Genomic DNA, 16,035 nt, shown 5'->3' on the forward strand with positions numbered 1-16,035 from the left:
ATCAGCTACTGATTCCTACCTCTCTAGAGAGGTACTGTGCAGAATTAGGCTGCATTAAATATAGAGCAGAAGCAGATTAAAATGCATTGAAATGTATCCTAAAAGCATAAAAAAGATAAATGCAGCCTGGTGTCTAATTGGCAAAGTTGCTCTGAAAAACTAATTAAACCTGAAGATGGGTCAAGCAGCCATGAGCACATTCAACCATGCTGCAGAGACATCCATCTCACTCTGCTTGTTACTGCCACCCTCAGTGGCAGCCTGTTCCAGCATGATCTAAATATAACTCTGAGTTTGTTATGAAATACAAAAGGAAGGCTAAATTTAATGAGACTACATTGTGACGCTGCAGAGACTTTTCAGACCAGCACTCGGTGTAATATCGCTGATGACTGTCCTCTCTCTCTCTTCTTCTCTCTCTCTCTCTGAGCTGGGAGCAATGCGACTTTCTTCAAAGAAAATAATTCCTCAAGTGATTTTGACGTCATGCGTGAAAAATTCCCACAGGTTTGTCACTGTGTGTTTACAGGATCCAGCGTACAAAAAGCACACATACATAATTGAAGAGACAAAGAACGCAGTAAGAGCAGTTGAGATGGAAATAACGTCTTTGATCCACACCTCTACAGCGAAAGAGGCTCAGATATTGGACTGTAACACTGTGGGGAAATGAGAATATATCTTATGCTTGAGTCATCCTCAAAAACATCAAACACGCTCGCTGTGTGAATGTTTTGTGGCCTCATAATCTGCCTCATGAAGACAGAAAAAAGCCGAAAGACCAAATGATTAAAGGCACGAAGGAATATTTGAGGAATAATGAAAGGAGGTGGTGATACCTTTTAAAACGACTCACCAAGGAACTAACCCGCTTTTTATTGAATTACAGGCGCTAAAATCTAGAGAGGATTTCAAAACGTGTCATGTTGATTGTGAAAAATAAAGCTTCATCTGAAAGGGACAAAAGGTTATCAAAATATGAGAGGAATGTGCGTGAGCTTTGAGCTAATGCTAATGCTAATGTCAGTGCAGCTGACAGGAGTAACTTTTGTACTGTTGAAGTTAAGGGATGACCTGATTATTACAGTTCATCCTCTGGGGGGAATGAATATCTGTCTGTGTTCATGACAATCCACGCAATCGCTGCTGAGACATTTTAATCTGAACCAAAAGTGGATCACCAAAGTCAATATGGTTCATCTGGGCGCCATTAATGTCTCACCAACCGCTGCTGACACACTTCCTCTGCAGGTCAGCTGACACTGCTACAACCATCCTCTCACTGAGCAAACAAATGAAATGAAATGTCCTCGTTATCTGTGTTATCTGCACTCTCTTACAGCTGTTCTGAGATTGATTTTATTTGTGATTTGCGAATGTAGTTCATCAGTTTGCAGCTAACCAAGCTAGCAGCTGTGTGAGGCTAATGTGTTGCTAATACAGCATTCTTATTCAATCCTGCTGTTAATTTACTGTTGGGCTAACTGCTATGTGTTTCACTTTTAATCTGTGTGTGTTTACTAGATTAATTAGTGCTGTATTTGATATTAAAACTTAACTTTTCAGTGGCCACTAGTTCATTTTCACAACACCTTTGGTCCAGCTTTTTATGGAATATTATCATTTCTTGATTTGTAATCACTGTCATTGAATTCTTTGTCAAATACTGTTTCCAGTAAAAATATTCTTCCAGAATCTGTCCTTTTCTCAAATTTTTGGTAGCATTTCTACATTTATACCTCGATCTCGAATACAGTCCAAATATTTTAGGTCTGTTTTCCTTCCTCTTACAAACACTTCACTCCATCAAGCAACCTAAAAATAAGCCTAAAACAAATCATCACACACTCTGTTCAATATTTGCATTGGCAAGTGTTCTGAAGCTTATGCTTAGGGACCCAAGGGTCTAAATCAGTAATAGCCGCAGCGTTGGCTGTGACAAACGGCATCTCCCACAACAGACGAAATCGCCCACACTTCTCAAATCTGGCAGCACCAACTGTTTCCATGTGATCCTATTAATGTACTGGTTACTGGAATGCTTATTACAGGCGAGTCCAGACATGGTCCACTCGAACAGGACTGCTTCTCGTAATAAGAATTCAGTTTATTCATTTACAGTACGTGAACAGTTTGGGGAAAGCGCCTGGATCACTGCCCACATTGTCACTGTCAGTGATGTGGAAGCAGTTTCATCACAGATTCGTGTCTCAGTTATCTGGTTCTATCTTTGCAAGAGAGAAAAAGTCTTAAATGATGGAAATATCACATTAATTCTAATTGTGAGTTCACGCCAACACAGCAGCATGTTGTGGTTCTATCTTCCTCTGCTGATGATGAAGATGCTCTGCTGAAGGGGGTCGATGCAGGCTCCCCTCACAGTTAAGGCCCCTGAGAGCAACTAAGCTGAGCTCCTCATTCTGACCCTGTGGACGAACCTCACCTGAATCCACACTTTTCATCATTAAAGTCACCACCAGAGCTAATACCTGCATTCGAGCTTTGAAATGAAGAACTATATATCAAAAGCGTAGTGGTTCCTCAGGCTCGGCCTTATTGCCACGTTAGCAGAATGGCCTCATGGATGGCAGTGTTGATTGGTCCTCCACTTTGGTCCAGAATGAAATATCTCAACTATTGGATGAATTGTCCTGAAATTTGGTACATACACTTATAGTCCCCAAAGAATGAATGCTTGACAAATATCCTGACATCTGTTGCCATGAAATGTCGAGTGCACATTCATGTCATCAAAATTTTGTCTCTGATTTATGACTGAATATTTTAACACATCTATCAGCCTCAGCTGCACTTTGTGTTTAGTGCTAATTAGCAAATGCTAGCATGCTAACACACCAAATTAAGATGGACAAACATGGTTAACGTTACACCTTTTGGACATCAGCATGTAAGCACAAACAGTGTGAGCATGCTAACGTTAGCTCAAAGCACAGCTGAGCCTAAGTACAGCCTCACAGAGCTGCTAGCATGGTGTGGACTCTGAAGTCTTGTTCTTAACTACAGCAGACAGATTCAAAGACGGCAGCTGTTACAGAACCAAAAGCAACTCTCATCACTTGATTAAGAAAAGATTTTTGCAGTACTGCTAAGAATCAAATCTGAAAATATGCACATGGGTAATAGCATATAGTGGCCACTTGGAACGGGCACGGTCAAAAACTATATGCACATGCACCCGATTACATTATGCTCCTCCTCCGAGCCGTGGTAGGAGGTGCAAAGACAAATAAACATAAATAGACAGAAGTGAAAATGGCCTATACCGCGGCACAACCACAAAATCAAACAGTATATTCAGATGAAACAAGGCCAAACCACTGCAAACCTGTTATGGTACTTCAGTCCATGTCTGCATGGTGCAAGTGAGAGCTCCACGCTGCTCTTTCACTTCAGGTACTTATGACATTAAAACAAACCTTGTAAAGTCACTCTCGCTCTGCCTGCAGTGTAACTGCAGCGACAGCATGATTAGCTTTGCCAGCCAAGCTCACCCAGATTAACAAGATAGCTGTAGCTGTAACAAGTTCTTGCAACGTCACCGGCTAATCGTGGTTTTCTAATATTCAGATTCAGAACATGCCAAAGTGAAAATAAAAGGCAATCCTATTGAGTCACAGCTTCTAAATTAGTGTGGAGGTTGTATGAAATAGTTTCTGAAATCGTGAATATACATAAGGAACAAACATCTTCCCTCTTAAGCATTTGGAGACTGTCATCCTAACACACATATGCTGCGACACACAGATCCTCTTGCCTACCTGCAGGTGCTGCTTTTCTGCATCACCTCTGCTCTGTGGTACCCCGACAACTTGCAGAACCCATCGTTGCTGTAGACGATGGGCCAGTCCACTATCTGAGCGTTCCCCAGGACAAAGTTGGTATCTGTTTGAAAGTAAAGGGCAAAGAAAGGGGCAAATAACTTGATGGACTGCGGTGTTTCCTACAGTGACTCATGTACTTATACTTAAACACTCAAACTATAGTTTGGTTTGGGAAAAGGTTGATGTTGATTACATTTGATCTAAATCAAAGTCAGATTGGGTGAAACTGCAACTGAAAAATAAGAAGTAAGTTATTCAAAGAGTTACAGGATGCAACTATAAAGCAAATGTTAATTTAATTTTCATGTGTCAAACATGTTTATCACAAACAGAAAAATGTTGCCTTCAATGTTCAATTCAATTCAAAACCTTAAAGCAAAAAGTAGAAGTACTCATTATGTTGTAAAATGGATCTAGTCAGTTTTTACCTTCATATCTGATGTTTCTGCATTCATATTTTTGCTACATTAATGTGTATGTTGCATCTGACTGCTGTAGATGTTTTAGCTTGAGCTCATTTTAACTACTTTATATACTGTTGGTTAGTTTAATGCATCATATTCTGTAAGATCATCAAATGTCTGTCACATCGCTGTCCTGTGAGAACCACGTATCCCTAAAAAGTCAATTTTTCATGAGCTCAGAAAAACATGTGACGCATTTTCCAGCTGATCCGACAGGGTTTTTAAATAGTTAATTTGGTTTGAGAAGTAGGCCAATTTTCTCAACCCATAAAGGAACATTTACTCCTTCAACTTTTCAGAAACATTCACTTTTAAAATCAACGTATCTGGAGATATGTGGTTTTCACTGGACGAGAGGGGAATGAAAAATTGAGTAAATGTACTTAATTACATTCCACCACTGGCACTCAGGGACTTATTCAGTGACGATATGATGGATGTTATCCCGTCATCATGGCCACAAAACCTGGAATATGGTTTTATGTCCAGATGTATGTTTAAAAATGACTTTTTGTGTGTTTGTCTTGAAATGTTTCTCCTAACATTAAAAGCTCTGAGTAATCCTGCCTTAAAGAGCTACTTTAAAGACACTTTCATTAGTGTCCATGCTGGTCTACGGCCCATTAAACACTCCTCACAGGCGTGTGTGCACAAATGTAAGCCAAACACAAAATCTCTGCTTATGTGGAAAACTTCCAAATATCTGCTCCCGACTTTTTTATTAGCCGTCGCTCGTTAGCAGAACTTTCAGTACACGAACACTCTGCGTTGTTTTTGCTGCGTGCTTTTAATGCCAACAGTCCAGTTTTATGATTATTATAATGAAGCATTGTTTAATGGCAAGTACAGTCTACAAACATTAACATCTGCTGTCATCATATTTAAATGTCATGGAAAACAGAGTATGCTAATTCTCATATGGAATATTTTGCATATTGAAATGTTAGCAAGGCCTCCAAGCAAGACTTAATCAGTCAAAATGTTAATGAACCTAAATGATGATTGAGTTGCATGTGTATTTTGAACAGAGGGTTTACCTTGCATCCTAATTTTAAGCCTCGCAGAACGGTCCTCGTGTCACAATACATTAAATTAAAGGAAAATGTCAGGGTTTTTCATGTTAACAGCGAACCTATTGAACTGAGAATGATTAATGCAATCTGTACATGACTGAAATGTGTAATATTTGCTGTGGAAAACTCTGCAGAACTTTGTTTCAAATGCCTGATCAAGAAACGTTAAAGGTGAGGACATACATTACAATTAATGAGCAGATTGTGAAAATGCTTAAAAACATGAAAACCATCAAGATTTGCCTTTAATTTGTACGAAATAAGCAACATATTTAAAAATACCATAACTGTACTTCAATAACATACTTTGTACAAGACAAATTAGATGTGATTATGTATTTGCACATCTGCATCGAATGTGCATAACATCTGTTTAAAAGCCAAATGACAAAAAGAAGCAGGAAGAAGCAAAGTTTTGTTGCATAGCAGGGAAATTAAAGATATTTCAAACTGATGACTGTTTTTCTGCATTTCTTTTGATAGAAATCTGTCCATATTATTTTGACAAAAGGCAAAAAGGAGAGGATGTAATGGGTTTAAACGGGACAAGACAAGTGATGATAATTAGGGATTAAAAAATGAAAGTCTGTGTGGCAGATCTCAAAGCAAACCACCTGCTCTGCACACACACTCCAACAATGAGATGACGGAGGAGGATTATAAAACATCTGCCACAAAACACATACGGAAACGCTATCTTATACCACATAGGAACACACACATACAAGCATCTCTTTGATCACATCAAAATAAAACACATTAAAATGACAACTAAAAGCATGAGACCACAGACAGAATATGAATGAGACGTTCCATGCCAACGTGTTATTTTACAATGAGCAGATGAATCTTGTGGGTAAAGAAGCATCGAGTCCAAACATCAATGGCTGTTATTCGGCCTGGATTTGTTCATTCACTGCTGAAGTGCAGCAGTTTTTTCCACAAATATCTCCAAAATCTCATCGAGTCTAATCAGTTAAGTGCTTTGTAAATTAACAGCATTTGGTATAGAACATTTAGAGGTACATTACAGAGAGGTCGATACTGTAAGGGAAACAGAAGCAGCACACCAAACTAAACTTTATAGTACCTGTCTGTCTATGTGACAGTGTCCAAACTGAAATTTTTGAAAAGAAAACAAGGTTAACAGATTACAGTGAGAAACATCTGTTGAATGTCAGACAGAAAAAAGATGGGACGTGTCAAGCAAAAAAGAGAAGGGCGGTTACAACACCGCTGTGAATCCAGCAAACCTCGCTGCGTTGCTCTAAGTGGGGCCCGTGGGCCAAAGTTGGCGCGCCACAATGTTCGATTTGGTGCGATATAACATAAATTAGCATTTTGTGTGAGTTAAAAATGCTCTTCAAATATGTTTGACACTTGGGATCCTGGTACCATTTTGTATCTTAACCATACCGTACAAAGGCCCTCCAAAGGAAAAAGTCTGGGCCCCCTGCTCCAAGCTGAATGTATGTTAGTGGCTAAAAACACGACAGGTTGTTTCCAGGAATCTGTATTATTGTCTTATTTGCCAAGACCGGAGACTGAAGGTTAACCTTGACACAGGAGACTGAAACAGCTGACCTATAGGGAAACATATTCCATTTAAATATTAGAGAAAAGGTGAACACTGACAGTAGCCGGATGCTAATTAAAGCAGCTATCATCACATCCACTGAGGGGCAGATGAGCTCAGAAACAAGCTGACAGACATACGTCTAGCTTGCTGTGGCACGTTAGCATAGAGATGCTGACTTATGCATCCAACAGACTAACTTGTGAGAGAGATGTTTGGCTCTTTAGCAGCTAATATATCCAGCTATCTTCACGTTAGTCGTGCGTCTGCTGCTTAGTGCAGGTGGAAAAGTTTATCAGTTTGCGTGCACACAGACTGCGGACCTCCACCAAAGCCAACAGTCCGCTCTGCTCTAATATCCAAATCTGTAGATTCAGCCTCTATATGTCGGCTCAAGCCTCCTGTGTTCACCTAAACTGTAATATTGTCAGAACTGTGGCGATGCTACGAATGGACCAGCTCTCCCATGAAACCACTGAGTGCTTCATAACAGCTGCTGCCTGCCTGAAGTCGGAGCAGCTACCCATAATCCTCTGGTGTGTCGGCCACCCCTGAGGATTATGGGTAGCTGTGAATGTGGATTGTCTTATGGAGTCTGCAATTAGCTCTGTTTTTGTCACTATTTAACTTTGCTACCATTTTAACATGTGTGAGATTTATTCTGCTAGAGCCAAATGCCCGATTGAGACTGTTAATGGGACATTGAAGCCGGGATAATCCATATTTTTACAATAACGACGTATTAAATGATAATGTGAAATCAATGCAATAACATAACTTGCTTATGGTTATGACCCTAGGTACAGAGATTTATCTGCAGCTCCTCTCGTCTTTACAGGGAGTTTCAGCTCATTCTTTAGCTGTCGGGCCCTCGGCTTTACTGTTTTGGTTCACGCGTTCTCGCCGCTCTCACAGCGTTGTATTCGGCCACTGCAGGCAGCTGTTTTCAGCGAAAAGGCTCTAAAAGCCCACTGCACACTGGCGTACCTGCTCAGCACCTAACAGCAGACACACATAGCAACTAAGTGGTGAAGATAGTGAAGCATTTAGCAGCTAAATAACCAGATAGTTCCCTCAGGAGTTGGTGGGGACTAAGTAAACACCTAAATATTGGACTTCAATCCACCAGTAAGCCAGAAGCACGACTCCATAACTTATTTCTGCTGTTGGCAAGTGGAAAAAAAATCAGTTAATGCAGGTTCAAAGTCTTTAAATGAGCCAGAACTGCAGAAGCTAATAGTGCACAACCAGCAGCACCAGTAGGCTATTCATGCTAGGATTGGTTTCACCAGTAAGCCGCCCACATCTTCCTCTCACCGCTCAACATTTCAACATAATAAACTCCATACAGTATAGCTGCATTTGATATCACTAGCTTAATGTGTGAACAAAAAAAATAATTTGGAGGATTTCAGGGGGTCCTAGATGTCAGTTAAGTGGTCCCTTATTTTCACCCCGGCTACATTTCATATGAGCGTTCTTACTGACTCTCAGATGAAACAGAGTCCTCACTGTTATGTCTCATACTTGTGTCGTTCCCGCTGTGCTCTGAAAAATGAACGACTGAAAGTCACAAAAAGGGAATATTTCATTGTTTGTGAACGCCCACCCGCCGCCGTGTCTCTCACAAGCCACTCCACTTTCTCAGTGACATCCTGCAGATTACAGTCTCAGCTCTTTTGTTTCTAGCTTTGGGGAGATTTACTGCTTGCTAATCCATGGACCGCCCAAGGTCATAAGAAAAACACATGCATGTGCTTCTTTTGTTCTTTTTGTTTAATATGTTATGTACCTTAGGGAGCGAGATTCCCACACTGTTCATCTAAAAGGCCTCGTTCTGGAGAGATGCGTTCACCCTTTCCGAACAAGTTGTTCCCTTCTGTCATAACCCATTTTAATGTAGATATGTGCAACAGAAGCTGTTGCAACAGCAGACTGACAGCGAGGCCAAGGGGGTGCGTACACTGACACACATGTCAGTTTGACATGCTTCTGGGAGCTCTGGCCATGAATGAAAAAATACCCAAGCCTTACTGTAACCAAACCTCATTTAAAAAAGAGGCCATTATAGCTCGAGTCAATTAGCTGGCGTGTTTCCAATGTTGTCGTGACAGACACGCACACAAAGCTGTTGCTTGCGTTTCACAGTTAGCTGTCCGGTGCCATAACTCTCCAGTCTGTCCTGTCACTTCCTGTTGGATCTAATAAAACAGAAAGGCTCACTGACAACCACGTCCAAAAATACAGTACGGCTTCCATCAGGGTTTGGTCAATTTCAGCTGTCAAATAAATGCAGTTAATTGTGTTCACGTTCAGACAGCAGACTGTACACTAACAGGCATTTGTCTCAGTAACATAACCACTGTTTTTTCTTTAAGAAGATTAAGGAAATATCCACATTTTAGAGCTGGAACTGTGAACTTAACATGTTTTAATTACTGTCTGGTAATGTGTGTCAGGAGTTTTGAAACTTTTTAGGTTAGATGAAAGCCATGACAGTCAAGAAATCAACTTAACCATTTTAATGAATTTTGCCATAACAATCCTCCCTGCTGGTTGATGGTATTTGATTGGTGATGATCTGTGCTGTAATGTCCACACTGGAAATCAATGGGAAGAACGTGCAATGTTTTTTAGGGCTTGATTTTGTGTCAGTGTCGTTGTTATCCACACAATTAAAGATGCAAAAGAAGAAACGTGTGCAGTAGTGATAATAAGGCACAGCTTGAGGTTATTCAGTTTCAGACTTATTCAGATTCGGCTGGTTAATATTCAAAGGCTAGACATGAGCAACAAGAGCCTAATGGTTTAATTTCAAGCCAATCTGTAGCTTAAAGGGGAATCACGGTGAATAATATCAATATATTAATAATAATAAAGGCTCGAGTGTTCGCATTGAAGATCATCCTGATCTCTGACACAAAGCTGCACCTTCAGCCTGCATGATTTTAAAAATCCGAATATTTGCACTTCACTCACGCAAAGAGACAGAAGAAATCCCAAGAATCCACATTTCTGCTATATATAATTCTTCAATTAAGACTTGCAGAGACCTTATGCAATTAGTAGTAAATCTAAGCTGCTGTCTTCACCGCTTCACTCCTGCAGGGTCTCCCAACTGGGAGCAGGAGCAGAAAACTGTCATTCTGAAAAATGATCACACTAACTGAATTAATGGGACACTAACTTTTAACACTACATTTTTAATGCGCATGCAGGTGACGGTTTTATCTCTTATTAGCCTCCATTTTTTACATTTCGTTAATTAGTTGATCAGACAGGCTGTCGGACAATTTCTGTGCCTGCTCTTTAAAACAGATTTAGTTTGAAACCTTTCAGTTCAGCGCACCATATCAATCCTCATCCTTACCGTTCGACCGTCTCACAATATTCTCCAAAAAAGTATTCTGAGGGGCCACAAGTCCCCGGCGGCCCCCCGCCATCCTGCCTCCTCACTCAGGCGTCTGCAGGTGAATGTGTGCCCCTCGATCCCCCGCTTGTCTTCATGGTCTCTGCGGCTCTGAGGCGTGATTTCTTGGAGAGGAGCTGCTCGTCTGCTCTCATTAGCTGCCTCCTCCTCGGCCCGGCGCGCTGCGTTGGCGCCTCATCATCCAGGAGACGAAAACAACGCCTGGGCTGAAGGCGGCGGAGGGGCAGCGGCTCTGCGCCTCCGCCTGCACGGCGAACGGCGCCGGAGCGCCATCTGCTGGTCAACATGTCCGCAAACTCCAGCAGCGGCACTGGGAACATTTAGTCAAGTGCTGTATTTTGATGACATTTAAGTACATTTTCTGCTACTTAATAATTCCAAACAATCCAGTTTAGAGAGAGGAATATTGTACTCCACTACATCCATTTCACATATAAAAAACATGGTATCTTATAAAAATGCATTGTTTGAGATTAAACCACTGGTTTCCGACCTCTCCAGAAAAGAGCAACTTGGGTCTTTGTCACGTTTCTGAGTTGTTGGCAGAGAGAGGTTTCATGAACCTCTGACGTGGCTTCATTTAAAAGACTGTTGAAAGATGAATACTAGAAAACAGCACAGAGAAAAAACTTTCTTTCCTACACCATCAATCATCTCACAGGCCCTCAGATTTACCATGTGACCCTCTGGTGGGGCCTAACACCTCAACCAGTTATGCTGCTCACATATTGTTGCATTACTAATAAGGTAATATCAAACACAGCAACATGTCGATCAGTTAATCTTAGAAATAATGAGTTGGTTTGTGACTTTATTTGACATGATCGTCTCCTTTTGTGAACTGTTCTGTTTTATTTAAGCTGACGCGATTCATTTTTTTTCTTCAAGAATTCATCCTTGATATATTTGGCACAGTAAAACAGCGAAGAGCTAATTTCATTCTGGAGTGTGAGACCGAACTGAGACCTGAGTTAGGAGCGCTTCCTTCAGTCCACCGTGGAGGGTTCTGCTCAGTGTTTCATGGACTAATCGCTTCGAGTCAGGTTCCTGAAATGGGCGTCCCAGAGGAGGAGCATTACTGAGGCATGTGGATTTATTCCATTTTGCAGTAGAAGAGCCCTTTCACAGGCAGCATTTCCCCCCACCAGCTCATTAATCCTGTTCAATTATTTTGGACCCTGCAGTGCCCATTCTCAGACGGATCTCAAATAAAGCTTCTGGTGGCAACATTACTGTCAAAATTACACAAGTAGACAGAACAAAGGCCGGTAGGAAAGGCTTCTCACACCTGTGGCTCCTCTGCTGCTTTTCTATCCTCGCAGTTCGTTCACTGGGTTCACCTGTTGTCGCAGGTGTAAATCAGACTGGATGGCTCCTACGGCCAACAGCAAATCACATTCATGTCTAACCAGTTAAAAAGTTTGCAAACAGCAGAGCCGTGCCGTTGTTTGTCCACTTGGCAGCGGTGCAGCTCACAGAGGAAACCACAGCACCTCAATTTCTTTAAAAGTTTTGGTTGCATGATCATTAAACAAATGGCTTCCAGCACACTCTAATCAAGATGTGAGCAGATATGTGTTTATTAAGGTAACTGTCAGCAGTTCTGTAAGTGGACCACACTAACACTGGAAATATCCTTATTATGTGCTTGCAACTACATCACAGTGTCATAAACCACGTGTTAATATTTTACTGCTTATAAATGCGAAATAGGCCATGCAGAGGGCTCCATGTAAGGGCTGAGGATGACCAAGCCAGTGATTGCTTTGTTTTATGGTGCAGCTTATAAAGGTGCAGGAGACGATGCTAATGACGCCTGCAGTCATGTGTTTGTGTTGGAGCGGCAAAGTGCACATAATGGTGATAACTGTTATCAGGTAAGTCACTAACACAGTATCTTGCATGCGAAGGTCAATGTCCTGCCCAACGTCCAACACTGAATCAACCCAGTAAACTATTCACTAACGATCATGCCAGCACAGCCTATTTTTCCAAACAGGAGCACATGACAGTAGATTTAACAGAACGACAAGGCTTCCCGCCACAGCACAAATCTGAAACCTTGTGAGACTCCACTAATGAAGTGAGAGCATTTCCACGAACCTTGAAAATCTGCTTTTTCTAACTTCAAAGGTTCAAAGGGATTAAACACTTTAATTCCAGCTACAATTGGGCTCACTGACAGTCTCAACCCTTCAATACATGAACTGTAAAACAGTAGAACGCATTCAGCTATATTACAGTGAAATTAACCCTTTGTAAAATTACAGAAACTCCCCCGACACTTTATATAATTCCTCCAGCATTTTCCTCGTGGCCTACACTTCAGCAGTTCATATAATGATAGAGAATTTAAAACCAGTGGGAAGCCTGTGCATTTTGTTAATGAGCGCTAAAATAAGGACTCACAGATTGATTGCGGAGCGGTTTTTATCTGAAGCAGGAGCACCGAATGTGGAGCAGTTACAGTCGTGTTGCAGCGTGGATTCAGTCTGTGATACAAACCACAAACAGTTCACACTTTTGTTAAAACAGTCCACTGTGGATTTGACTGACGACTTTTCATGGTAGAAGTCCCACTTGACAGAGTTTTCTTACACACAAACATGCTGTAACCTTGTGAAGACAGTCTTTGCTTGCTGTTTCTCTGCTCACATTAACTTGACCATGTCTTGGTGATCCTCAGATGACTCAGGTGATCTGTGATGTGTTTGTGTTCAGGGAAGTTGGCAAATTTGGTCTCCTTGATCTTGAGCCAGTTGCGGGCTCGACGCTCTGCGGCGTGACTGTACTCCTGCTCCTTAGTCATGTACGGCCGGCTGATCCAGTACTCGTTTTCAGCCTCGCGCTCCAGATTCTTCAGCATGTTGCGCTTCATCTGCCAGGTAATTTGTCGTGGACGGCGATACTTTCCGATCCACTGCTTCCCAGAGATGCCTTTCAACAGGTTGAGCGTGAGAAACATGGTGGCGAGATATTTCTGAAAAGGCAAAACATTTAAAAAAACAAAAACAAAACATATATCAGCGATCGTTAAGATGACTGTGGTACTGTTCATGCCAGAAATATGGTGTTCAGTACAGGTATTGTGCACTAATCATGTCACCATCACAACCACCAGAACAGTGCAGAAGTGTTCAGCATTGCAGGTCTTTTCCACAGCAGACATTTTGATTTGTCTAGTAGGAAAAGCACAGGTGTTACTAAATACACTAACGTCACCTCTGTTGTATTCTGGGAATAACAATCTGCCAGAAAATTGTAAATTATACAGCTATTTAATTAAACACCATTGTCATAGACCTCGGTCACTGTCCTTGCTCTCAGCACAGCCAATCAGCATCCCTCCTACGGTGCTTGCATTATTTAGCTGTGCACTTTTATAAAAAAGGACACAAACAACAATTCCTGAGCAGAGGGGAACTGCACTTTCGCACTGGCTGATGATTGACAAGCGTCATAATGTTACAGGTGACGGTTATTTTTATAACTTCATTAGATGGCGACAGTAGAAAAAATTTACAATATGTTATCTTAAATGTCGATCTGCACCTTCACAGGTATAAGTAATGCGCAACAAAATAGACAGAAAGTAATGGAGATGCTGATCAATTACAGTGTGTACACAGTGACAGGCTCTAAGATCTATTCAGCCAACATTAATGAAAACACCTGTGTGGGTGGATCATCAGTGTGGAGGGACTTTAAGAAATCATGTCATAAAAAAAAAAAATCCTGCAAAATAGAATCAAGTCAAGTGAAGAGAAATCAACTCTCAAGCTCGATTTTTGTGATGACATCAGTTATCATTTTACACCAAAATAAAAATAATCACAAATTTCACCAAAGTGTTTTACCACAGAAAAATGTTACACGCCCTTCACACTGTCCCGTCTTTGCAGATCACTCTGTATTTACTACAACCAGACATTTGACCCATTTATTCTGTGTGTCACACATGTGTAGACACTGTTTTGGAAATTGCAAATCAGATAAGCTACAGTGGATAAAATACAACCAACAGAGACCTGCGAAGAAGCTGTATCAGCAGCACTGATTAGGTTACTAATTGTTGATATTTCGCAAGCTGAGTCATAGATTGTGGCTAGTTTACAATGCTGCATGACAATGACATCAGCAACTTCAACTCCACTTCTATCTCCTCAGGGTTTGGTGGGGACTGTATAACAAGTCAAAAGTGTAACAGTACAAATAAACAAACAAATAAGTTTTCATTATAGAGGAATTGCATGATTACCTGGGAGGAGTCACTGGACCCAAAACAGAAAAGCTGCAGGTTATAAAGCCAAAACAAGGTTTTATGGCCAGCAACTTTTATGTATTGGGTCACTCTCACGCTGTTACTTCTGGCGAGGGGGCGTGAATATTTGACTTTCTTTCACAAATTGACAAGAAACATGGCTCCAAATGAGTGACAACGTTTCTGGATGTGTAAATAAGCCACTGTTTGCTAACATATTCACCATGTGGACTTAAATGGTGATAATGATGTAAACATTGTCTTCACAGCTTTTTTCCACTGCGCCAAAGTGACCAAAAATACAGAATTAAATGAAAATCAGTTATTTCAGGAGTAGCAAATAGTTTAATAAATAGCTGTAACTCTTGATAACTGATAAATTTCAAGGTCAAATCATGTAAAAGACACCCAACATCATAATCAATTAAGTTTGACTGAAGTGGGTAATGGGCAAGCATTGAAATCAATCAGCATTTTAGACATTTTTCTTTGCCATATCAGGAGAAGCCTGGATGTAAATGACAACACAAAAAAAATGGTAAAAGTGTCAGTGAGCCATCGTGGGCAATATAAGGGTCATGCAGCTGCAACACCTTAATCAGCAGCACCTTAAGTTTAGTAACTACACCGAGCGAAAGACCAAACACAGAAATCAGGAATGGAATAACGGTCATACACTCTCTCTGAAACCTCAATGATATAAATGAGATGAACAAAACATTGCACCTCTCTGTGTAGCCCAATACAATGCGGCAGCACCACAAACTGCAGCCTAGGAAGTGATCAATAAACTGAATCAAAGCCTCTCTTAAACAGCTCTGAATTCACTTGTATCATTAAGTGTCAACATTAACTAGCAGAAGCGTGAGGTCCCCAAAGCTACAGCGACAGTGCTAGCATGTGCAGAAAGCTAACTTATGTTTGCTAACATTAGCCAAGTTGACGTGCAATGTGACGCTAGCTTAGCCGTAGCCTGACGTTATAAGTCAAGGGCAGCATGTAAACGCCATTATCTAACGCTCATAACGGACATTAAATTATAAACCACATATTTGAGCATTACCTCACTTTCCAAAAATGTTGTTCTCCTGCCGACTGAAGATTTAAAAACACCCAAAATGAAACAGCTTGAGGACGAAGACACAAAGGTAAAGGTTTTACCGTGTAAGACGCGGGGATGGGGTCATAATCGTACTTCCGGGTTACCTACGGTGCAGGAAAAGGTTCAAACATGTCTTGTTCCTGTTTATATCTCGCGCTTTGTAGGTTACTTTTCGAGAAGCATAAACTTTTATGTGAATTTTTGCACGTTGCGGCACCCCAAAACCATTAAGAAGAAGAGGAGAAATCGACAACAAGTTGGAAAAACGGGAATTAATGCATAATGAA

General features: G+C 41.0%; 2 protein-coding genes across 3 annotated transcripts in view; both read right to left on the bottom strand.

Moving 5' to 3' along the window:
• kcnh1a (potassium voltage-gated channel, subfamily H (eag-related), member 1a) overlaps positions 1–10,584 on the bottom strand; it is a 36,296-nt gene extending 25,712 nt beyond the window's left edge. Inside the window, exons 1-2 of one of the 2 annotated variants that reach the window (XM_070978348.1) lie at positions 10,326–10,584; positions 3,780–3,903 (exon numbers count right to left, since the gene is read on the bottom strand). In XM_070978348.1, the coding sequence (XP_070834449.1) occupies positions 3,780–3,903; positions 10,326–10,398 (197 nt within the window). In that variant the 5' untranslated portion in view covers positions 10,399–10,584. The remainder of the gene's footprint in view (positions 1–3,779; positions 3,904–10,325) is intronic. The other variant, XM_070978349.1, reaches the window with a different exon arrangement.
• A 1,364-nt stretch (positions 10,585–11,948) lies between these two features.
• On the bottom strand, positions 11,949–15,818 carry mrpl57 (mitochondrial ribosomal protein L57). The gene is made up of 2 exons (XM_070977086.1): positions 15,710–15,818; positions 11,949–13,365 (listed from the first exon to the last, which is right to left on the bottom strand). The coding sequence occupies exon 2, from the start codon at positions 13,348–13,350 to the stop codon at positions 13,042–13,044; it is 309 nt and encodes a 102-aa protein (XP_070833187.1). The 5' UTR covers positions 13,351–13,365; positions 15,710–15,818; the 3' UTR covers positions 11,949–13,041.
• Positions 15,819–16,035: the final 217 nt, after the last annotated feature.

Source organism: Chaetodon trifascialis, chromosome 13 (genome assembly GCF_039877785.1).
Source record: "Chaetodon trifascialis isolate fChaTrf1 chromosome 13, fChaTrf1.hap1, whole genome shotgun sequence".
Classification (NCBI taxonomy): domain Eukaryota; kingdom Metazoa; phylum Chordata; class Actinopteri; order Chaetodontiformes; family Chaetodontidae; genus Chaetodon; species Chaetodon trifascialis.

Coding starts and splice junctions, on each gene's coding strand:
- mrpl57 (XM_070977086.1), bottom strand. CDS start 13,350: ATGTTTCTCACGCTCAACCTGTTGAAAGGCATCTCTGGGAAGCAGTGG.